At 48.4% G+C, this 25,138-nt stretch overlaps 2 protein-coding genes across 11 annotated transcripts in view; one reads left to right on the forward strand and one right to left on the reverse strand.

The window, feature by feature from the left end:
* The window catches only part of TTLL5 (tubulin tyrosine ligase like 5), a 317,814-nt gene extending 314,700 nt beyond the window's left edge, over positions 1-3,114 (forward strand). For all 9 annotated transcript variants that reach the window (XM_019969275.2, XM_019969274.2, XM_019969282.2 and 6 more), the window contains one exon: positions 2,462-3,114. Coding sequence is in view for 1 of the 9 variants with exons in the window: in XM_019969282.2 (XP_019824841.2) it covers positions 2,462-2,484 (23 nt within the window). In the remaining 8 variants the exon portion in view is untranslated. The remainder of the gene's footprint in view (positions 1-2,461) is intronic.
* A 3,150-nt stretch (positions 3,115-6,264) lies between these two features.
* The window catches only part of TGFB3 (transforming growth factor beta 3), a 33,124-nt gene continuing 14,250 nt past the window's right edge, over positions 6,265-25,138 (reverse strand). For both annotated transcript variants that reach the window (XM_019969289.2, XM_019969290.2), the window contains exons 3-8: positions 20,777-20,940; positions 20,152-20,281; positions 14,208-14,315; positions 11,443-11,608; positions 8,692-8,845; positions 6,265-7,517 (exon numbers count right to left, since the gene is read on the reverse strand). In XM_019969289.2, the coding sequence (XP_019824848.1) occupies positions 7,359-7,517; positions 8,692-8,845; positions 11,443-11,608; positions 14,208-14,315; positions 20,152-20,281; positions 20,777-20,940 (881 nt within the window). In that variant the 3' untranslated portion in view covers positions 6,265-7,358. The remainder of the gene's footprint in view (positions 7,518-8,691; positions 8,846-11,442; positions 11,609-14,207; positions 14,316-20,151; positions 20,282-20,776; positions 20,941-25,138) is intronic.

Genomic DNA, 25,138 nt, shown 5'->3' on the forward strand with positions numbered 1-25,138 from the left:
CTTTCTTCACAGTCCAACTTTCACATCCATACATGACCACAGGAAAAACCATAGCCTTGACTAGACGGACCTTTGTTGGCAAAGTAATGTCTCTGCTTTTGAATATGCTACTAATATGCTATCTAGGTTGGTCATAACCCTGTGTGTTTATAGCAGCATTATTAATAATATCCAAGAGGTGGAAACAGCCCAAACATCCAGCAACTAGTGAGTGAGTAAATATAGTATATATACACAAGAGAGTATTACTGAGCCATTTCAGGAATAGAATACTGATACATTCTTCAGTGTGAACAACCCCTGAAAACATTATGGTAAGTGAAAGAAGCCAGACACAAAGGACTACATATTAAAGGATTCCACTTAATATGCAGTGTCCAGAATGGGCTTCTCTGATGGCTCAGCGGTAAAGAATCTGCCTGCAAGGCAGGAGCTGCAGAAGATGCAGGTTCAACCCCTGAGTTGGGAAGATCCCCTGTAGAGGGACATGGCAACCCATTCCAGTATTCTTGCCTGGAGAATCCCATGGACAGAGGAGCCTGGCAGACTACAGTCCGTGGAGTCCTAAAGAGTCAGACACGACTGAGGCGACTGAGCACACAGAAGAGGCAATATTAGATAGATAATAATAGACAGAAGAGCCTGGAGTGCTGCAATCCAAGGGGCTGCAAAGAGTCCAACACAACTTAGAGACTGCACAGCAACAACAGAACAGGCAAACCTACAGAGACAGAAAGTAGCTTCATGGTCACCTAGGGTTAGGGGATGAGGTGTATGGGGGTGACGGCTAAGAGATGTGGGTTTTCATTTCCTTTCAGTGAAAATGTTCTAGACTTGATTGTGGTGATGGGTGTACTCTGAATATACTAAAAGCCACTGAATTTTACACCTTAAATGGATGAATTGAATGGTATGGAATTATATCCCAATAGAGCTATTTACAAACACTAAAAAGCAATAACTCAATTGGAAAATAAGCAAAAGGCATGTCCTGGAATTTTGTTGAAGTGTATGTGTAATACTAGATAAACTTGAAAAAATGCTCAACCTCATTCCTAATCAGGCAGATGCCACAGTAGGATACCATCGTATCTCAGTTGATTCACAAAAATTTTATACTCAGGCAATACCACTTTTCCACATGTAGAGAAGGCCAGGGGGTGGGGGAAGCTCTTACCCTGTCAGAGGGGGTGTGAATTGGTACAACTGCATTCAAAAATAATCTGGCATTATTTTTAGAGGGTTGGAGATGCAAGTATTTATGACCCAACAATTCCACTCCTAAGTATCTATCTAAAGAAATTCTTCCAGTTGTGTGCTGAGATCACATGTAAGAATAGCCACATAACAAAATAGCATTGTAAAATTCAAACCTACATAAAGCTGAAATATAATGTTTAGGATATGAGTATATATAGTAACCAAACCTGTTTTTTTTTTAAAGCAAACAAGGGAAAGATAAACCCAAAATTCAGGGTAGTGGGGATGGGAAAGAATTAAGAGAGTCTCACTGGAGAAGGAAATGGCAACCCCCTCCAGTACTCTTGCCTAGAGAATCCCATGGACAGAAGAGCCTGGTGGGCTGCTGTCCATGGGGTCGGACAGAGTCAGACACGACTGAAGCGACTTAGCATGCGTGCATGCACTGGAGAAGGAATGGCACCCCACTCCAGTGTTCTTGCCTGGAGAATCCCAGGGACAGAGGAGCCTGGTGGGCTGCCGTCTGTGGGGTCGCACAGAGTTGGACATGACTGAAGCGACTTAGCAGCAGCACGGGGGATTTGAGGTAGTTCTTTTCCTAAACTGGATGGAGGAGTGTAGGGATATTGGGGGCTAGCGCAGGGGATACAAGGCCAAGTGTTACCTGATAACCCCACATGGAAAGAAGATTTAGACAAACTGGAGCATACATAGAATAGTTTTTCCACGCAGTTCAATATCGAATGCTAAAAATGCTGACTCTGAGGTTCGAGAAAAGGGTAACTTGTATTGAAGAAGCAAAAGGGATAAATGTTGTTGTGGGGGAAGAAACTAAGAGGACTACACAAAAAAACAGCAGCAGCAAAATGAGAGTGTTTTAGAACAGGTGTTTCTGTTTCTGTTCTGAGAGTGTTTCTGTTTCCAACAAAAGTAGATAAAAAGAGCTCAACCCGGTGCTCGGTGACAGCCTAGAAGGGTGGGAGGGAGGTTCAAGAGTTGGGGGACACGTGTATACTTATGGCCGATTCATGGTGTTGTATGGCAGAAACCCACACAACATTGTAAAGCAGTTATACTCCGATTAAAAAATAAACTTAAAAAATTATTAACTGAATAGTTTTCTACTTCCAATGACCTTCATTTATCTGGGCCACAGCTACTTTATTCTTCAGTAACGCTAACTTATCCAAACATTGCCAGAGATTAGTACAAGCCCACGTGGTCATGTCCGATACTCAGTGGTTGACTTCCTCTCTTCCAGATCCCATTCACACTAAAAGATGAAGCACAGACCCGAGGAGGAGGAACCTGCTCACTGCTCCACTCCCCCTGGGTGCCTGACTCCAGTGAAGCACTCACCAGTGCTGCAAGGGGTCCAGAGTATTTTTTTGCTGCTTCAGTCCCCAATGCCTTCCAGCAGAAGTGGCAGTAGACTGTTGCCCATCAGCCAGTCCAGGCTTGTTCTGAGATGACAGGGAAACGTATCAGCTGGGTTTTGATGGAACTTGGCAGTGGGGACCTTCAGCGGATGCGATATATACCCCATCTGAGCACACGTGTATCTTTTCCCTCTTTCCCCCCCATTCCCCCACCTGCTTAGGTCTTCTCTGCCCCTCTCCTGCTACCACACAGATGATATAAAAGAGGCTCTTTGGCTATTTGCATTTTGCTTCCTCTTCTTTTCCAGACTTTGCAGTATTAAGCTTTACCTCCTACAAACCTAGAATCCCAACAACGTTATCTACCAAAGCTGTTCTTCCCTTTCCGGAGGGTTTGGGAGAAAGGGGGGGCTTGCATCACAAGTTTCCTGGGGCGTAAAGACAAAGTCGGTGTGCCGCTGACCACATGAGCCACGGTAAATGCACCCTTTGGAATTAACTGATTTCTAAAATTAATAAAGTAAGTCTATTTTTATTTTTTTTTCCATTTACTAATTTCCCAACAATCAGTATTCACAAACAAGACTGAAATGGGATCAACTTCTCATTTTATTTCATTGCTGGGCAATTTTTTAAACTTTGGTTAAGAAATGTGAGCTCTAAAAGAGATGCTTCATTCTTACATTTGGTTTCAGCAGATGGTGGGTCCAGGCTCTTCCCCAAGGGAAGTTCCAGCACCTGGGGTGCTGGTGCGTGTGCACGTCTCCATTACCAGACCGCAGCAGACGGGTCCTCCCATGGCGTGTGGATTTGTATCCAGTCGCACAGTGTTTACCCAAACAGTTCTCAGGATGATACAGCTCAGCCCTGCTTCCTGCTTAGCCTCTGCTTTCATGCTTCCTCATCCATCCTAGGTGGACCCTATCCAGGTCTTCTCTCTGGCTTCCACTGGAGAAAAGGTTAAAAGGTGACTGCAGAGCCCACTAAAGGTTGACTTAGCTACCGCAGGAAGCTATTGGAGGAGAATCCAGCATCTGGGGTTTCTACAACAGGGTGGTAGAGATTCAGCACTGAAATCCTTAAAAAAAAAGGACACCCAGAAAGGCGGAGAGAAGAGGGGCTCTGTTGCCTTCTTGGTGAATGAAAACAGGTCTGAGAACATGGAAGCCTTCTCTTTCTTCATGAGGGATGAAGTCTGTCCGTTGCAGGAGAGAAGAGAAGAATGCATTCAGATGTTCCTGAGACTTCTGAGTAGTTTGAGGACCATCTTTGCTAATTTGGTTATGAATTGATTAGTAGACAAATTAGAATTCCCCCATAGCCCCCTGCTGATGTGTAGAACTGGGAAATAAGGTGTTTGGGGAGACGTACCATGCAGTTCTTACAAAAGAGCATAGGAAGGTATGAGTCCAGTAAAAGAACTTCTCGACCAATTAGAGTGTTTAAAATTGCCCTAGATAACCATCAGAACTGACTCCTCAGGCTAATTGCTTATTGCATTCACCACGTGCTGATCAAGTGTAAGACCAGAACTCCAGAACTCCAGGTCCCTTCCTTCATTTACCCAAGTATTTTAACGTCCTTATTATTGGTACTGGACTTCTCTTGGTAACAAACTGAGCAAATCATATGATCCTCCCTCTTTACCCTTAAAGAACAGAGCCCCTCTTTACCCTTCCCCTAAAGAGGCACATATTTTAAAAGATGGACAGAAAAATGGTTTGGGTTTCTGTAGTCCTGTAAGTGACATGTGGAACAGGGAGGCTGGGCTTCAGACCCCTGCCCATATTTGTATCAGCTAAGATAAGAATAGAGCCCTAACACAGAAAGAAGATTTGGAATCACAGCAGGGCTGTTTTTCTTTGGGATCCTTCAGGAAACACTGCTCATGGCCTTAGTTTATTGGTGTGAACACAGAGGCCAGTGTTCTAGTGATGTCTAATGAGGTTGGATAAAAAGGAGGGTTTAGAACTTCCCTGGTGGTCCAGTGATTAAGAGATTGAGACTCCATGCTTCCACTGCAGGGGGCTTGAGTTTGATCCCTGGTTGGGGAACTAAGATCCCACATGCCGTGGTTCGGCCAATAAATAGCCAGGGATGGGTCGGGGGTGGGGGGGCAGTATTCTAGGGCCTGTAAGATTATTTCCCTCTTCTCAGTTAAGCCTCAAGGACCAACAATATCAGCTATAAGGCACCACTTCTCAAAATACAGTTTCTAGGTAGGCTGGACCTAACCCAGCCATAACAACATCTCTAAAGCTGCAGCCTGAAATTACATGTTTTAAATAAGCACTTGGGTGATTCTTTCACCCACTGAAATTTGAGAAGGACTGCCATCAATGAACAGACTGAAAATCTGGGCTGGCTGTAGCCATGGCTGATGAGCTAAGCATGCTGTATCTCCTCTCCAGACCCACAGGCTCCCTTTGGTAAGACAGGACAATCCCACCAGCGCTGATTTTACAGCCAGGACATAGTTCCTGAAATAAGAGTGGAAGTAAATGGGTGTCACATGGGATGGAGTGTGATAGAGGAGCCCTCAGAATTGGCTGGGCGTAGACAAAGCAGGGGAGAAGGCAATGGCACCCCACTCCAGTACTCTTGCCTGGGAAGTCTCATGGATGGAGGAGCCTGGTGGGCTGCAGTCCATGGGGTCGTGAAGAGTCGTACACGACTGAGCGACTTCACTTTCACTTTTCACTTTCCTGCATTGGAGAAAGAAATGGCAACCCACTCCAGTGTTCTTGCCCGGAGAATCCCAGGGGCAGGGGAGCCTGGTGGGCTGCCGTCTATGGGGTCGCACAGAGTCGGACATGACTGAAGCGACTTAGCAGCAGCAGCAGCAGTAGACAAAGCAGAAGAGTCTTAGTGACCAAATTCATGAGTTTAATTTGGGACAACTCAAGAAGGAGCAAGGTGAACACACAGAGACAGACACATACATACAGGCACTAACATATTGTACACATCCTACACCCTCAAATTTTAGCTTCAGAAAGTCTTTTCTTTTTTTAACCAGTGGTAATTTCAGTAGAGGAACACGCTAGATGGTTCCTCACTTATTGTAGTTGATTGCTTCAGGTGGACATGAAACCACAGTAGAATTGTGCGTTGCTCAGGCACCCGTGACCTCACATGAGAGACTGAACGTGGGGCTGTGCTTTCCTTGGCCTCTTCCATTCCAAAACTCCCTGACAAGAGGCCCATCCTCTGAAAAGGAGGCCCCGGTGAGCTCTTCTAGGGTCCACCTGAGGACAGAATCAGCCTCATATTTGTGGGCTATTTGCCACAGACAGTTTCTCTCATTCTCACCTGAATTTATAGTGAATACACAAGCCAACACATTTCCATATGCAAAAATCACACCGGGTGATTTTTGCCCACAGTTAAATGGAGGTCAAATGGAGATGATTTCTGCCCAAATCTCAGCCACCACCTCTGTGTGTCTGAGGATAATTGCTGCGAGAAGGAACAAAACACAGACTGAAGTACAGCCCCCCCTCCCCCCACCATGAACTCCCTGAACAGGGCAGAGGGCGGGCAGAGGGCAGCGCAGTGCACACTGTCCAGGGAATTCACAGTCAGCAGTGCCTCAGTGTTTGAGAGTCTCGGCCTTCAGATTCCAGTTCCCTCTGATCATTAGATGTGGGCATGGCATTAAGAAGGATACCTCACGAGTCAAGACTTACACCTTAGAATAAGGCTTTTATTGTTTAGAAACAATCTTCCAGAAGATGAAACGATCCAAGATTCCCCAAAAATTTTATACAAAGATTTTGAGAGTAATATTTGTATTTGTCTTTATACCTCAGTCTATGCGTCTGGGGCCAAGTCATTGTGTGGCACGCGTGCAACTTCCCTGCATGCCTCTCACGTCGTAGCACCTGCTTCCAGGAACACCAGAAGAACACGGGGTCTCGGGGTGGGGGGTGGGGGTCAGGAGGGGAAACCCATGATGCCCCAAGGCTGCAGAGACCCAAACTCCAGTCGTGTGCGCCCTGACCTGGAAGGTGTCTAGCCAAATGTCCAAGGAGAAATAACGATCAAGGAAGAAGGCGAGAGGAGGAACCCAAGGAGCAGACCAGAGAGGGTCAGTTCCCACCCTCTACCTCGGAGTTCTGCATATCCATTGGGCCCAATATAGTTGATGACCCCCAGGACCTGCGTTACCTAGATCTTCTCCCGGAACAACCCTCAATGCCGATTGACGTCCAGGGGACAATTTGCAAAACTAACAGACTTGTCCTTAATCCCAGGTAAGTACGAGATACAATTCCGGGACTTTTGTCTTGGGAACCTGCCTAAAGAAAGATGCTTGCCTGGTATAACGTGATCCAGATGCCCCTCGAGCAGACGTGGGTCAGCGATGGATGAGCAATCTGACCTCAGCGCCAAGGGTCTTCCAGTCTGGTCCTGTCCAGGCCATTCTCCACCCCACCTTCCCCCGTAGGGTGTCCCGAATCCCGTGAACCCTGCAATGTGTCGACTCAACCACCCCTCTTCCTCCATCCCCACCACCTCTGACACGGAAAATCCATGTCTCCTGAAGAAATCGACCTTCCCCTAACCAAACCCACACTTGCTTTACTACAGTGATTCTCAGACCCAGCAAGAAGAAGAAATGTTCCAGAAGGGGAACCCCCGTCTCAGCCATCATCTGCCTGGAGCCGGAGGTCGCGGGCCCCAGGCCTCGCAGTGAGGTCCGTCGCTGCTGTGTTTCCCGAGGGGCAGGCAGGCAGGCAGTGGTAATCCCTCCTCTCTCCCTGTGGAGGTCGGGCCTCAGCTGCACTTGCAGGACTTCACCACCATGTTAGACAGCTGCTCCACTTTGGGGGTCCTCCCGACATAGTACAGGATGGTCAGGGGCTCCAAGTCCTGGGGTACGCAGCAAGGGGAGGCTGAGGCTTCAGGGTTCAGAGTGTTGTACAAGCCCAGCACCTGGGGAGAGAGGCATCACTAAGAGGCTGGGAAAACCGAGCTTCAAGCCGGGGTCCCAGGGACTCTACAAGGTCTTGGGGCTGCTCCATAGTCTGCGTGCTTAGTTGCTCAGTTGTGTCTGACTCTGAGACCCCAAGGACGGTAGCCTGCCAGGCTCCTCTGTCCATGGAGTTCTCCAGGCAACAGTACTGGAGTGGGTTGACATTCCCTTCTCCAGGGGGATCTTCCTGACCCAGGGATCAAATCCGGGTCTCCTGCATTGCCAGCAAATTCTTTACCGTCTGAGCCACCAAAATAGGCCACTGATGTTATTTCAGAGGACCTGGCGGAACCCAGTTTGGGTGAGTGGCAGGTTGCTGCTCACAGGAATGCAACATACGGCACTGGTCTGAGCATTACTGGTTTAAGCATGACCCCCACAACCAAGGGACTTGGAACTGATCATGAAATTCTCTTGGCTGGGAAGAAACATGCCTATGTTGGTTCCTCCTAGCTGTAACTGGTCACTTTGGTGAGGAGCTATGAGGAAATATGCTTCACAAGTTACGGCCCTCTCTCGGATTCCCCTGGAGAGAAAGACAAGCTAGCTTCAGACGTCGACTTCCCTCTCTCTTGTCTCTTCCCTTTGTTTCATGTTGGCTTCTTCTGTGTGTTTTACGTTATCTTTTAAAATAACTTCTACTTTCAAGAGAAAAGAATTATTAGAGTTCTTTATCTGATCGTAGATGGAGAGGGAAATGGCAACCCACTCCAGTATTCTTGCCTGGAGAATCCCAGGGACAGAGGAGCCTGGTGGGCTGCCTTCTATGGGGTTGCACAGAGTCGGACACAACTGAAGCGATTTAGCAGCAGCAGCAGCATCTGATCATAGAAGTCTTTTGGCCCCCAAACTCTCTGACATATGGAGTGGCATGTGACAGCTAAGTAATTCCCATAGTACAAGAGCAAATAAACAACTTAAAAGTCTGGTTGAAACTATGCAAGAAAGTTATAAAGGGTAGAATGTCACCCACTGGAGTTGGGCCCAAATCAGAACCTTCACCATAAGGGATTTTACACCCCAGATCATCATCCATCCACTCATTTAACATGCAGCCCATCATGCATCCTTTTTAAACAAGTGGCCTGGTCAGCTCAGCCCCAGCACCCCATAAGGCATGACCCTGTACCATACCGTGCTGTGGGTTGTGTCTGAGCTGCGGAGGTATGGGCATGGGCCTGAGCAGAAGTTGGCATAGTAGCCCTTAGGTTCATGGACCCATTTCCAGCCCAGATCCTGTCGGAAGTCAATGTAGAGAGGACGCACACAGCAGTTCTCCTCCAAATTGCTGCAACAATTGAAAAATAAATTACTAAAAAAAGAAAAAAAAAACTGACAAGGAAATCACTAACATAAAAACTCCACAAGTGGCCCTCATCTGGGCACCTGGAGTCCTTCCTGGTCATCATAAGAGGTGGCTCTGGTCAGTGGGACCCCAGGTTCAAGTGCACTGAGCTGTATTAACCATAAAAGCATTTTCCTCTGTTGAAGACCAGAATCCCAAGGACATAGAAGGTATAGATACATACATAAATAATATATGATGGAGAGAAAGAAGGCAAAAGTGGTCCTGTCCCTTTTACATCATGAATCAAAATAAAGACTTGAAGTGTTCCACCTAAAACCAAGCCCTAAGGGTTATTAGCCAACTCAACTTTGTTGAGCTGGTTTTACTGTTACCTCCCTAATGTGCACGCAACCAGAAATGAACTCTAAGCTCCGGCACTTACACGCTATAGTAAATGACTGCTCGGTCCAATTCTAAAGTCTATTGAATCAAAATGAGACACATCCTTCCATTAGACTCATGATTCCTAGATTACCCCCAGTGTGACTCTCAGGCCACTTTAGTTCTGTTGCCTGCAGGATTCCATTTGGCAACACCCCTTGCCAAGTGGGCATCTAGCTTGTGCTGAGACCTAGACACTTGCTACTTCCAAAGGCAGCTATTGGCCAAAATCTGACTTCTTGTGGGTTCCCTGGTGAACCATGGTAGACATTCTTGTTTTTATACTCAAGAGCCGTTCCTACTCCTCTTCTCTCTTGCCACCTCCCATTACAGTCTGGAACACCAGATATTTGTTTTCCTGGCCTCCCTTGCAGGTAGAGATTGTCATACAACCCTGCATAGATCAATCAGACAGAAGCAGAAGTATGTAGTGGGCAAGGGCAAGTTCTGGCAGATATTTGATTCTTTATAAAAGTCAAAGATGAGGGACCTCCTTCGTGGTTCAGTGGCTAAGACTCCACACTCCCAATGCAGGGGACACAGGTTCAATCCCTGGTAAGGGAACTAAATCCCACATGCCACAACTAAAGATCTCACATGGTGCAAGGAAGATCAAAGATCCCGTGTGCTGCAACTAAGACCTGGTATAGCCAAATAAATATATAAATGTATTTTTTAAAAAGTCACAGATGGAAAAGGAAAGCTGCTGGTTCTGCTACTTCCCTCCTCCTCTTGTCTTGAGCACAGACAAGATGCCGAGAGCTCTAGCAGTCTTGCTTACGCTTATGTGACCATAACCAAGGGGGTGACAAGCCAACGTACTTGGCATGGTAGACTGGAAAGAGAGAAAGCCTGTGTCCTCAACAGCATTAAGCAAGCAGCCAGACCAACCCTGGGGCTGCTCCTACATACTTCTTATGAACAGGAAATCCCCCATGGCTTAAGCCACTGGCCCTTGCAGCCAAGATCATCCATTCCTATCTGATAGGAGAGCCACACAGAACAAATGGACATGCCAGCCTTCAGACAGTTGGAGGCAACCACTCTGCCTTCCCTATACACTCCGTTCCTCACTCAACATCCCCAGTTCATTCTGTTGTTCCACAATAGGCCTGGTTTTAGATTTAAAAATCTCCTAATTCATTCTCCCCAGTTCCATTCAGGCGTCCTCCTCTCCAGCCAAAATGACCCATTCATGCACCTTCCTTTATCGGAAGTGCTTCCTCCTCCCATAACCCTACATACCCAAGCCTCACTCATCCCTGAAGACCCAGCTCCAGTTCCACACCCTTCTGAAGCCTTCCCTGCATCCACAGATGAGCTCCTTGTCCCAAATTCTTTTCTAAGATTATTTTTTTTAATGTGGACCACTTCTAAAGCCTTTATTGAATTTGTTACAATACTTGTTATTTCTGTTTTGGTTTTATGGCGAGAGGCACATGGGATTTAGCTCTCCGACCAGGGATTGAACCCACACCCCCTACACTGGAAGGTGAAGTCTTAACCACTGGACCACCAGGGAAGTCCCATGTCCCAGCTTCTTAAAGCATTTTATCCTTCAGACCTTCCCATGGATGTGGTCATTGTCTATCTTTAAGTAATCACTGTCTGTGCTTTTTTACCCTCCTTCCTTATAAATGAGAAACTACTCTGAAATAAGAGAAAATGGATGCTCTTTTTTGAACCTCTTTACAATGGCTGTCCAACTATTTCCAAATTCATAAATTCTCTAGCTCACTTCCCCGTTGCAAATGTAAACTTGTCTTATTTTCGCTCATCCAGTAGCATCCTTGGACCCTTCCTAGGCAACTGAGCCTTTAATGGAAAACTCTGCATTAATCTCCCTGCCACACAAGCAGACCTTAAGAGTATTTTAAAGCATGAAAACCATGGAGAGACCAAGCCTCTAATCCAAGTCATCTCAGCAACACTCTCGTCCTCCTTTAGTTCGTCCAGGCCTTTACAGGACTGTGCTGCAGAAAAACAGTGGGGCTCCCAGAAAAACAGATTTGTAAGAGGTTCTAAATCTCCATTCCCCAAGGTGTGTGTGAAAAGCATCGAGGGCCCTCAGTTGCACAAGGCTTAGGTGTGGGGCAACAGGCGAGCGGTCAATGTTGTTTCAGGAATTCATGGGTCCTGAGTGCGCCCAGGCTTACCGGAAGCAGTAATTGGTGTCCAGGGCCCGCTTCTTCCTCTGACTGTGGCCTGGGCTGTCTAGCCGGTTTGGGGGAATCATCATGAGGATTAGATGAGGGATGTGTTCCTTCTTCTTCTTAAGTCGCCCCAGATCTCCGCGGCCCGGATCATCATCGCTGTCCACACCTGCAGGAGGAAGGAAGGTGATGGTCTCCTGTCTGGGAGGGCAGGGTGGATGCTACTTTCTCATCCCATCCCCACCCTGTTCAGGAGGTGGGACGGTGGGGTATTCAAGGAAGGCATGGGTAAGACACAGCTTCATGCTACTGTCCAGCTGCAGGAACGGGAAGACCCAATGGAAGAACTGGTATCAAGGGACCTGCAAGACGCCTGTGCTCAGATGCCCTCGTGACTCCTGAGGGTAATCCTCCAGAGGGCACAGCCCCTCCTGGGATGCTTCCTAGAGAATTTACAGAGATTCCTGAAGCATCCTTGTCACTACGAGGCTCTAACACATTCCTTTGAGTTGTCGGTTTAGATCCTGAAACTTAGAGCTTGAGGCGTGAGTCTCCTCTCATAATCTGAACTGGTCAAGATGGCATTAAGTCCCCCTATGCTTTCCAGATGTCACAATTTAAGACAGTTTGAATGGGAGCCAGAGGAACAAGAATCAACAATTGCTAACGTTCGCATCAGGCCTTCCCTGGTGGCCCAGACAGTAAAGAATCCACCTGCAACGAGGGAGACCTGTATTCGATCCCTGGGTTGGAAAGATCTCTAGAGAAGGGAATGGCAACCCTCTCCAGTATTCTTCCCTCCAAAACCCCATAGACAGAGGAGCCTGGCGGGTTGCAGTCCATGGGGTCACAAAGAGTTGGACACGACTGAGGGACTAACACACACACACAACATTCACACTGCACTTATAGTTTCAAAATGTTTTCTCTATAAAACTCAGATAGGATCACAAGGTGTATGAAAACAGCAGAGAAACTCCAAAGGAAACCTGCTAGTTCATCTGCAAAGCCTGAAAACTGAATTTGAGTCTCAACTACAAGAAGATCTATTTTGACGGCCAGCTGCTGGCGGCTGTCCATCTCCACCAGGGACAGGAATGGGAGAAGTGAGATTTGCGTGGTAACAGGATGGACAGGGAGGCCTGGCGTGTTGCAGTCCATGGGGTAGCAAAGAGTCGGACACGAGTGAGCGGCTGAACTGAACTGAGGAGGGACACGGGCCTCACGCATACATACTAGGACTGGGAGATCGAAGGCAAGCTGGGTCGCAAGTTTCTGTTTCTGAACATCTTTATGAACAAGATAACTATTGACTGAAGTGGGAGGATTTCATCCCAATTCAGAATGTAGGTAAGGACTTCAAAGGTCTTTTGAGCTGTGAGGTTCTGTGATTAGGATGTCAAATTATTTGCTTTAAAAAAAAAAAAAAAAGCTCTGTTGCACATGGCAATACCGAGCCAGCACACTCTAGAACCCAACCCATGCTCTGCAACAAGAAAAGCCTGCACCTCAGTGAGAAGCGCTTGCATCACAACTAAAGAAGACCCCACATGCCACAAGTAGAGAAAGCCCGAGTGCAACAGCAAAGACTCAGTTCAGTTCAGTCGCTCAGTCGTGTCCGACTCTTTGCGACCCCATGAATTGCAGCACGCCAGGCCTCCCTGTCCATCACCAACTCCCAGAGTCCACCCAAACCCATGTCCATCGAGTCGGTGATGCCATCCAACCATCTCATCCTCTGTCTTCCCCTTCTCCTCCTGCCCTCAATCTTTCCCAGCATCACAGTCTTTTCAAATGAGTCAGCTCTTTGCATCAGGTAGCCAAAGTGTTGGAGTTTCAGCTTCAGCATCAGTCCTTCCAGTGAACACCCAGGACTGATCTCCTTTAGGATGGACTGGTTGGATCTCCTTGCAGTCCAAGGGACCCTCAGTACAGCCAAAAAAAAAAAAATTTGGTTCAGAAATAAAGTTCATGAAGGACTTCCCAGGGCTGGGGGTCAAGAGAGGCCCTGAAATGGGTACCTGTTTCCAGATACATCTCTGACCTTAGGTTTTAAATTGGTTAGTTTGACTTTGACAAACCACTTGGCCTCAGGAGTGCCTCTGTGAACCCACAACAGGGCTCCACAAAGAAAACATAATTTCTCTGAAATTCAGAGACTGTCTAGGCTCAGCACCTTGAAAACATACTGGAAAACCAGAAATGTCTCTCAACTATTTTGCCCTCTCCATGCAAGCACCCTGAGGCCCGAAGCAGCTCAAACCCAGACGACACGCCTTGGGTGGGCTCTGCAACATCTGGAAAGCCCAGCAGTCAGAGAGCTCATGCTCATGGCCACCAAAGTTCATTTCTTTTAGGGGAAGTGAAGACAACTCTCATTTGCTGAGTATCCAAGCACTCTATTTCACATATGTAAGCTCATATAATTTCATGACAGCCCTATGAAAGAGGTACTCTCACCCCCAGTTTGCTGACTGAGTACAGAGAAGTAGACCAGCTTGCCTATATGATTTCAGAGGTCTTATCAGCACAATACTGTCTTCCAGATGCTCATGCACTCTCTACAGAATAGGGAGTTCTTGCTTTGAGGACAAAACAGAATATGGAAAAAACCCAAAAGAACTTTCTGGCCAACCCGATACAAAACAGTCAGCCATCTCTGTGAGGGAGCTTGCTTCCTCTTCTCAGGGTCTGGCCAGGGGTCTCCTGTTTTATCTAGCTTTATTAACTCCCCCCACCCATCCTACCATAAACATCCCTTTTGTTACCTTTGAATTTGATTTCCATCAGCTCTTGAATGTTTTCCAGGATATCCCCATTGGGCTGAAAGGTGTGACAGGGACAGTGGATGCTGATTTCCAGACCTAAGTTGGATTCTGCAAAATAAGACACAGAGCTGGTGAGAAAAGCAGTCTGCGTGATGAAGCTCGCAGCCCACATACCCACGTAGCTGTCTACCCACAGCCACACACGCACGAGCCAAGGTCTCTCCTGCCACACACAGTCATGGGGCCAGAGTGGACTGAGGGTCACAGGAGACAGAAAGTGCTCCCAGAGCTATCGAGGACCTTTATGAGCATGTTGCCTCGTATTTCTGTTGTGTTATATGTCACCAAATGGAGACATAAACTAGTGGGCCTCATGCAGGAGAATTTTAATAGTCATCTATTTTTCCAAGGATGGTATTAGGGAAAAGCTGTCACCAGCCTAGTAGGGCGAAAGAATGAGGGTGCAGGAAAGGAGGAGGGAAACAGTCACCCCCCGCTCCCCGACGTGTCAGCTGGGAGAGGAGACTTTCAACCAACCCGCTGAGAAAGGATGGAGCAGAGAGGAAGAGGAACAAGAGGTGACAAGTGTGAGGAAGCCTGGACTGCCAGGGTTTGGTGACTCATATTCTGGGGCTAAAAGGCCAGCTCTGGCCCTTTCTCCTATTGGCTGTGGGATTAGGTATTTTGGTAACTAAAACTGGAAAAGCAAGGAAATTACTAAAAGGGGTTGAATATAAACTGGAAGGAAGAAAGGGAGAAAAATAAATGAAAAATTTGAACTGAATCCAGTAGTTTTGTACAGGGAAACCAGGTTGAGTCTAGGATCGTGCCAATTCTGGTGGGTAAGAACCAGGGAAGCTCTCTTGATCCAGGGCAGTGCCCAGGTATGGGAGGACGTGGGCGATGACCTCTGAGCTCAGGGTCAGCCTGAGTTCAGAGATGCACTGCTGTCTGAGATCACCCTAGTTCTATGTGAGCATCCAGCCCTGGGGCCAACCTGGAGTCTTCCCGAAATCTGATGTCATCAGGGAAAACCCCAAAGAGTCCAGCCCAGCTCAGCATCCTTCTCATGGGCAGAATGGCCCAACCCCAGAGACCGCAGGCAGCGCTGGGCAGACCTGGATGTCCCAGTTCTACTGGTTAAAAACCAGCTCAAGGGGCTTCCCCAGTGGCTCAGTGGGAAAGAATCCGCCTGCCAATGCAGGAGATACGGGTTCCATCCCTGATCTGGGAAGATCCCACATGCTGCAGAGCAACTAAGCACGTGGGCCACAACTCCTGAGCCTGTGCTCCAGAGCCCGGGACCACAACTCCTGAGCCTGTGCTCCAGAGCCCGGGACCACAACTCCTGAGCCTGTGCTCCAGAGCCCGGGACCACAACTCCTGAGCCTGTGCTCCAGAGCCCGGGACCACAACTCCTGAGCCTGTGCTCCAGAGCCCAGGACCACAACTGCTGAGCCCACTTGCCTAGACTACTGAAGCCCGTGCCCCCTGGATCCCATGCTCTGCAACGAGAGAAGCCACCACAATGAGAAGCCTGTGCACCGCAACTAGAGAGTAGCCCCTGCTGTCCACAATTACAGGAAGCCCACACTCAGCAACAAAGATGAGCATAGTCATAAAAAAAAAAAAAAAAAAAAAAAAAAACACCAGCTCAGTCCCTTCTTCCATAAACTCCAGATCCCAGCTTTATCTATCCCACCCTAGTCATGGCAGCATCTGGGACACATTGACACCTGCTGAGCCTTCTGTTCCAGGTGAGCTCTGGTAGGGAGGGGAGGAGTCAACATAAGAAGGATGCTGAGCCCGAGATGGAGAACTAGAAGTGAACAGAGAGGGAGGCATAAGGAGTGTACTCTTTCTGGTTTAAGGCAGGTAGTAGGAGCTGGAGTAGCTGAAACGGGCTACATAAAACATAAAAACATAAAACTACATAAAAAATAGTACACTTCTATTACCCAGAAGAATTTTCAGTCCAGGAGAGACTGAAAGTCCCATGGGTCTGTGAGTTAGAAGGGTGAGATGCAGACGTGTTGGGGAGAGTTAGGGTTAGGGTACAGGTGGTGAATGTGAGATGGTGCCTGGCTTAGCTAACAGGCTCCATCTAGGTAGGAGGCTCACAGAATGATGGGGACAATCACCAACATTTGTTGAGTGTTGCTGCCTACATGCTCTAAGACTCTGCATGCCTTAACTCATGTATGCTGCTGCTGCTAAGTCGCTTCAGTCATGTCCCACTCTGTGCGACCCCATAGATGGCAGCCCACCAGGCTTCTCCGTCCATGGGATTTTCCAGGCAAGAACACTGGAGTGGGTTGCCATTTCCTTCTCCAATGCATGAAAGTGGAAAGTGAAAGTGAAGTCGCTCAGTTGTGTCCAACTCTTAGTGACCCCATGGACTACAGCCTACCAGGCTCCTCCATCCATGGGATTTTCCAGGCAACAGTACTGGAGTGGGGTGCCATTGCCTTCTCCCTAACTCATGTATATAATCATACTAATCCTACAGAGCAGGGACTGTTATTTCTCCCCAACCATTATCCACATGAGGACACTGAGGCTCAGGGAAAATTAAATGGCTTGATGGGGGTGTCCAGGAAGTGGTAGAACCAAGATTAAAACACAGGCAGCCTGACATCACAGCCACACTCATGACTGTTCGAAACAAAGAGGAACAAAGAGGGCCCAGCAGGGACCACCAAGGAAGATGCCCACCCAGTCACTGAGACACAAAACAGTTGTGTTTTCCCAGTGTGCCCCTGTCCTGAGCCGAGGCACTTGGCGTGCTCCCCACCCGCCCTGCTCGGGGAGGCCTGGCTGTGCACACAGAGCCAACACATTGGACCAATTGCACAAGAGGGTGCGGACTGGGCCCCCAACCCTGGAGAGGGCTCCAGCTGGCTCTTAGCCCAGAAGGGAACTGGTGCAGAGCAGGCTCTCTGATGTTTGCTGAACTAATACAAGACTGGACCTGTGACTCAGTTTCCTCACAGTCCACACCGCCGACTCCTCCATTTGCAGTCCATTTACCACTTTGTTTGGGGCCAAGAACCCTCAAGAGACTCAGAAACTCTGCAGAGTAAAGGTCTGTGTCTGACTCCCCCGAACACGGGGTGGGCAGCATCTGCTGGAGTGGGAACGGAAGGTTCCAGGGAAGAACTAACCTCAGAATTGGCAGCGGTGTGGATGGTGGGTGGGACACCCATAGGTTTTATTACGAAATTATCTTTTTTGATGTCTCAAGGAGGATGGAAATCATTCTCAATGCAAACTTCTCATTGAGTTCTGCAGCTGTGAAAATAAGAACTCTAAGTGCCGAGGGCTTCAAAGAAATCCAGGTGGAGCCGATGAGAATCAGACAGGGAGCTAAGAGATGAATTTCCCCGCCTCTCTTCTTTGTAGCCATGTTGAGTTCTAGGCAGTGTGCTGGCTGAGTCAGATTTCCCACGGTGCTGCCGTCAGCTGATGCGCCTGGGTTCTCCGAGGTTTCCTCCTTTCGTGTGCAGCTGGGGAGATCCGATGGGGTTCCCAGTACCCTTGGAGCTGAGGCAGGACCTCCAGCCCACCATCTGTCAGCTCAGCCACCAGGTTATGCCCCTCAGATGGGAGCCTGCACACTCAGATGCCGAGAGAGCCCAGCAGGTTATGTGAGCAAAGTGAGCCAGTGCGTCATGCTGAACTGGGGCTACCAGCCTCACTCATGGAGAACACTGGGGAATGGTGGGGCCTGGGGTGACATGAAGACCACATGCCCCACCTTCAAGAGGTGGTCCTACTCATCTCTGATGGATCGTTACCCATTTGTCAAGAAAAGTCGAATGTCTAGGTTTTATGTGAAATCTCCAGACATTAATTAAAACTGTTATGCTATGCTAAGTCACTTCAGTCGTGTCCGACTCTCTGCGACCCCACAGACGGCAGCCCACCAGGCTCCCGCATCCCTGGGATTCTCCAGGCAAGAACACTGGAGTGGGTTGCCATTTCCTTCTCCAATGCATGAAAGTAAAAAGTGAAAGTGAAGTCACTCAGTCGTGTCCGACTCTTAGCGACCCCATGGACTGCAGCCTACCAGGCTCCTCCGTCCATGGGGTTTTCCAGGCAAGAGTACTGGAGTGGGGTGCCATTGCCTTCTCCGTAAAAACTGTTAACCGCTAGTTAAATTGAAAACAATACATAGGCCAACATGTTTGTGATCTCTGCCTTCGAGCATTAACCCTTAACTTCCTAAACCATCGAGGAGGACAAGGAAGGCCCCACCTGTCCCAGGGACTCTGGGTATCCATATGTGGGTGGACTGTGGAGCCACGGCAGCTGATGAAGGCAGAAAATTCTTCGCAAGGGGGATACAAGGAACAGACAGGACTGCCTTAGGTGCCCTCGCCCCACTGAGCACAGACCAGGAAGTGCCACCAAGTAAAGAAGAGGAGAAATAGTGGAGTGTGATGTCCTGAGTCCCCAAGACTGTTAGTCAGGAAGTTCAAGTTCTAATCCAGGCTCAAAGACTGGTCGAGCCACTTAACTTCTCTGGGCATCCATTTCCTCACCTGACCTAATAGAAGCTCACTCTCCCATAACGGGCTTCCCAGGTGGCGCAGTGGTAAAGAATCCATCTGCCAATGCAGGAGGCATAAGACGGTTCAACTGCTGGTTTGAGAAGATCCCCTGGAGTAGGAAATGACAACCTATTCCAGTATTCTTGCCCAGAAAATTCCCTGGACAGAGGAGCCTGGAGGGCTACAGTCCACGGGGTCGCAGAGTCGACACAACCGAGTGGCCACACACAGCACTCACATAATGAGCCGAAAACTTGGAGGTTCTCTGAAATACAATGGATCTTTAAAATGGCTCTGTGAGGCATGCAGGGAAGGTGAGGAAGCAGAACCAGTGGAGGAGAGATTTGGACCATAGGAAGTCTGATATGCGTACTAGACAGCCCTATTTGTATGACTGACTACCAGGCCTTTCAAACTTAATCAACAAAATAGAACCTACCTCCAAACCTGCTCGTCTCCCAGGCCTCCTTATTTCAGTAAGAGTTACCATCTGGGTATTCAGTCCCAAATCTTCAGAGTCATCTAGACTCCTCTTCTGTCCTCTCACCCCACACCTAATCAGCCCAATCAATCCTATTGGCTCCGCCTCCAAAATACAGAACCAACCCAAAATACAGAGCAAACTGCCCCAGCCAAAGCCCACAGTGCTCTCACGTGGGTTGCTGCAGTGGCCCCTAACCTCTTCCCTTGACCTCGTGACAACCAGAGGATCTTAAACCAAATCACCTCACCCTACATTCCCAGCCCTGCTTGTAACCCTCCTAGGACATCTCTTCACACTTGGAATAAGTTCTAATGCCTGACCACGGCCTGGCGGGTCCTATATTTTGGCTCCTGGTCCTCTCTGAGCCCCGCAGCTCCAGTCACACCAGGCAGTCTGCTGCTGCCAGAACAAACTGAGCCTGGGTCTCATTGCTTTTGCTTTAGCACATCCTTTATCCTGACCTTCACAGACTGGCTCTTTCTCATCCCTCAGACCTCAGTGCACCAGCTCCTTCTTCACAGAGACTCCCGCTGAGCATCTGATGACGGGCCCTACCCAGGCACTAGCACTGCGCCCTCTTTCCGTTCTTCCTGGTACTCATCACTGTTGGAAAGTCTTATTCCTCAGCATTTATTTGTTCACTATGTGTCTCTCTCACCAGAACAAAAGCCCCATGAGACCTGGGACCCTGCCTGTCTGGTTCACTGCTGAATCCCCAAGGGCCTGGCTTGGAGCATTTACTCAGTGTCAGTTGAATGAAGGAATGATGGACACACAGCAAGTTAATGGCTAAGCTGGGCTTTGAACCCAGATCTGTTGTCTCCCCTAGTGCCATCCCCTTCCCTGTGTCATGAAGAAAGAAGGGACCAGAGGTTCCTTCCAAAATGTTCATCCTGAGTCAACCTACCTCTCCGCAAGAGCCATTCACGCACAGTGTCTGTGACGTCGAAAGACAGCCACTCGCCAGTGCCCCGCGTGGGCAGGTTCTTGCCATCGATATACCGCTGCTTGGCTATGTGCTCACCCGGCTGGAGGATCTACGGGGCAGAGGAAGGAGTAAGTCCCGAGGCCAGGACAGGGCACCTGAGCGTCACGGTGCAGCAGGATGGGGAGGGGAACAGGAGCCAACTAAGACTTCTGAAATGCTCTTTCGAGCTCCTCAGTTAAGTCTTAATCCTCTTAAGCAGCAGTCCCCAAACTCTGACACCGGGGACCAGTTTCATGGAAGATAACTTTTCCACGGATCGGAAAGGAGGGGGGTGGTCTTGGGATGTTTCGAGTGCATCACCTTTATCGTGCACTTTATTTCTAATCTAATGCCGCCAGCCGCTGATCTGACAGGAGGTACCGGTCCGTGGCCCAGAGGTTAGGGACCCCTGTTCTTAATGACAGACACAGGTATAGAAACTAAGGCTCAGAGAAGGCAGGATTCACACCCAGGCCTGCTGCACTCCGAGCAGAGCGCAGGCTCAATCTGGCAAAGGAACTGACTTCTACCCGCCATGTGGTGTCTGTCCTGGGAAGAGGTTCACCTGGAAGAGCTCAATCCTCTGCTCGCTGCGCTTGGAGGCAGGGTTGGGCATCCGAAAGACCCGGAATTCTGCTCGGAACAGGTTGGTTTCGTTTTTCTCCACTGAGGACACGTTGAAGCGGAAAATCTTGGAGGTGATGCCTTTCGGGCAGACGGTCAGGTCATCTAGGAGGCAGAGCATTGGGGGAGGGGGGAAGCACAGTGTGAGCGACACCCATGGGGACAGTGTGCTGTCAGCGGACACTCATCAAGGGGCTGGGGGGCCCACCTGTGACCTCGCTAGAGCCTTGAGGCCTCAGACCTACAGGTAAGAAATGGGAGGGAAATTCTCAGTGGCCCGGAACCATACACAGGCCTGATGGAGAAGCAAGGCATGGAGCCCCACCCAGGACATGGCACTGACAACTGGCCCCTCCAACCCCTTTCTCATTATCTCCACTCTGGCAGGCTGTCCAACCTGCTTTCCTACTCCTTTAAAAAATACAGATTCTCCAACAGCATCAGCAATTTCCCCTAGGAGTTTAATCACTGCATAGCTAGCTGATTCATTCACGCCTTTTTTTCATTCAAGCATTTATTCATTCATCAGACGTGCATTGAGCAAATGCTACATGCCAAGCACAGGCTAACGCTGGGAAGCAAAAATGAATAGACAAGGGAAATCCCTGGTGGGCCAGTGGTAAAGGTCCACTGTCTACTAAGGCAGGGGACATGGATTCAACCCCTAGTCAGGGAATTGAGATCTCAGGTGTCTGGGGAGAAAGAAACTAAGCCCAAGCTCTGCAACTATTGAGCCCACGTGCCACAACCAGAGAGCCCACGCGCCACAGCGAAAGATCCCACACGAAGCGATGAAGATTCTGTGTGCAGAAACAAAAACCCGACACAGTCAAATAAATAACATTAAAAAAAAATGGACAGACAGGGGCCCTGCCTTCAGGGAGATTAACATTCAGAGGTGGGGCTATTAACAGAGGTTGTTTAGTGTGTGGACCAAACAACAGGACCAGAGAGAGAGCAGTAAGGGTCTTTGGAGACGCTTGGAAGTCGCTGTTAACAGGTCAGAGGAGGGAGAGAGTGACAGAAGGAGAGGAAAATGCAAGTGAGTAAGAGGGACCTGAAGCAGCCAGGCTGGAGCCCATGAGACAAGGTCAAGACAGTTGATTGGGATCTACCTGTGGGGAGGCTGAAACGTCAGACCAAGGGGTTGATTTTATATCATCAACAGTAGGGAGTCATGGAAAGTGACACTTTAGCTCTAACAAGATAGCACAGGAGTGGCAAAGAGCCCATGTCTAGAGCCTGGCAGACCCCCAGATGCTTCTTCACTGCGTGTAAGCGGGTCCATCACCATTGGCTGCTAAGGATTATTTTCCCTGACTGCACACGCTATGCCAGCCTCTGCACCCTGCTGGCTCCTGCACCTCTGTCCACAGACAGAAGACAGCACATGCTCTTTCCCACTCCTATCAGAGCGAGACAAGGGAGACAAAAAGATCCTGCCTTTTCTTTACAACCCCAAGGTCTGAGCAGCATTAACACCCCAGAGGAACACTTTCTACACAAAGGGTAACAACAGCCAGAACTTGAAATTCAAGCTCAGAGACCCAGATTCCACACATAATGAACATGGCTGGAACAAGCCCATAATCACCCCAGGGGTGGTTTAGGAAGTCATGGACAGGGCGGGAGGATCAGAGGCCTGGACACAAGCACACGTGCTACTGAGCTTTAGGAAAGGATGAGTGAGTGTTTCTGGAAACTGCCATCTGGTGGGTCTGACACTGGCTCTTAGAAAATTAATGGAACAGATGTTGGGAAAACAAATGTGTGAATGCCAGTTAATGAAGCCCTGATTAATAACTGGCTCTGAAAGAATGAACACTGCCAACGATTCCCCTAAACCATTTCAGATAGAACCAGAAAGAGGGATCATGATGGCAGTTCAGTTTTTGAGTTTGAAAGTCTGTAATCCCCTGGATATAAGTAAGCTCCTCACAGATGTGAGTGTTGGACCATAAAGAAGGCTAAGCACTGAAGAATTGATGCTTTCGAACTGTGGTGCTGGAGAAGACTCTTGAGAGTCCCTTAGACAGTAAGGAGATCCAACCAGTCCATCCTAAAGGAAATCAGTCCTGAATATTCATTGGAAGGACTGATGCTGAAGCTGAAACTCCAATCCTTTGGCCACTTGATGTGAAGAGCTGAAGCATCTGAAAAGACCCTGATGCTGGGAAAGACTGAAGGCGGGAAGAGAAGGGGATGACAGAGGATGAGATTGGTTGGATGGCATCACCAACTCAATGGACATGAGTTTGAGCAAACTCCGGGAGATGGTAAAGAACAGGGAAGCCTGGCAGTCTGTAGTCCATGGGGTTGCAGAGTGGGACACAACTGAGCGACTGAACAGCAAAGCAACAAGACTAGTACCTCCAGTAACTGTTGCAAGAGGGGATAAAAGGTATCTCAGCGCAGTGTGCACATTGCTATAAAAAGGAAAAGAGAAACAAGATAGCCTGAGCCAGTGAGGTGAGTCAGAGTGGGGACAAAATAGTGGGGAGCCAGGAGATGGGGGAATGAGAAGCCAAGAGGATCTTCAGGACACCCTAGTCACCTCTCTTTCTTTGTTTCTTCCAGTTCATCCATCAGTTACTGTTCCCCAAGATAGACTCCTCTTGGTGGGAATTTCAGGGAGATTTCAAGGAAGTGGGAAAAGTCATTTTTAACTCCTTAGGATCTACAGATTTCTAAAAGACTCAGAAGGAATGTTAGGGGTCCTCTAGTTCCTCAGGGAACTAGGAACCGGGCTTCACAGCAGGAGGTGAGCAGCAGGGTGAGCTAGTGAAGTTTCATCAGTTTTTACTGCCGCTCCCCATCACTCCCATTACTGCCTGAGCTCCACCTCACTCCCATCACTCCCTGTCCGTGGAAAAATCATCTTCCATGAAACTGGTCCCTGGTGCCAAAAAGGCTGGGGATGGCTGATCTAGTACAACCCACTTCAGATGAAGAAATTCATGCCCAGAGGGGTCTTGGCCAGGGTGACACATAAATTAGTTGACACATGCAAACTGACACTAGCAAGCAAAGCTCAGACACAATCATTAGTGGGAGAGAAAATAAAATGTAAACACAAACTCCTTGACCATTAAATCCACTGAATACTAACAATGCCTTAAATATTCCATGGAATGAGCCAGAGTATAAATAAATAAAATGTAATAACACTCTCTTACATTTCATAGAACGTCTATTAACTCACCTGACCCTCTAATGATCCTTGAGGAGAATAAGTAAAATTTACCATTTTAAAAAGAGAAGCATGAACATCAGGAAGGTTAAATCACTTTTTCAAGATCACTCAGCTGAGGGCTTCCCTGGTGACCCAGTGGTATAGAATCCGCCTGCCAATTCAGGAGACACGGGTTCGATCCCCGGTTCGGAAAGACCTCATATGCCATGGAGCAACAAAGCCTGTGTGCTACAACTCCTGAGCCTGCGCTGCAGAGCCCAGGCGCCGCAACTCCTGAGCCTGCGCTGCAGAGCCCAGGCACCGCAACTACTGAGCCCACGCGCTACAACTACTGAAACCCATGCACTCCAGAGCCTGTGCTCTGAGACAAGCCCGCACACCAACACGAGAGAGCAGCCCACACTCACTGCAACTAGAGAAAACCCCGCACAGCAACGAAGCCCCAGTATGGCCAAAAATCAACAAATAAATAAAGATTTTTAAAAAAATCATTCGGCTAGTAGGTGGCAGAGGTGGATTTGAACCCAGGTCTCTGACCTCATTTACTGAAACAGAGAATCTGGAAGTTCGAGGGCACCTCAGAGATCATCTACTGGAGGGATGGTTTCACCAACAAAGCGTAGCAGGATTCCATGAAATGGGCCTAGAGTACCAACTTAAGCCTCAGACAAAAGCCAGTTCCCAGTCAGTTTGGTGATTAAGCCCTGCTTCTGCAGAACACTAGTATTATTGAAAGCTGGATGAGGGGGTCCACCTTGACAAATTAAATTATGACCAACTTTTTCCATTGCACACACAGTATATGTATTAATGGGTGCCATTTTCTCCTTTTTTGCTATAGGGAAAGAAAAATAAACAAAGAATATTCATGCAGAGTATTCATGGAAAAGCCTGGAAACAGCTGACCCTGTTTAGACCGTGCATTTTATTTTTTTTTTAATGTTTCAGACACCTGGGCTCCTAGATGTGCCTCTGCGGTGTCCATCATTTCTGCTAGTAAAACTGCTGCCGGCTCCAATGATGGGACCACATACATCAGTGTGGCGGTGTTCCTCCACCCCAGCTGTTTCCGAGAATCACCTGGAGAGTTTTAAAAACAGATGATGTCTG

Source organism: Bos indicus, chromosome 10 (assembly GCF_029378745.1).
Source record: "Bos indicus isolate NIAB-ARS_2022 breed Sahiwal x Tharparkar chromosome 10, NIAB-ARS_B.indTharparkar_mat_pri_1.0, whole genome shotgun sequence".
Classification (NCBI taxonomy): domain Eukaryota; kingdom Metazoa; phylum Chordata; class Mammalia; order Artiodactyla; family Bovidae; genus Bos; species Bos indicus.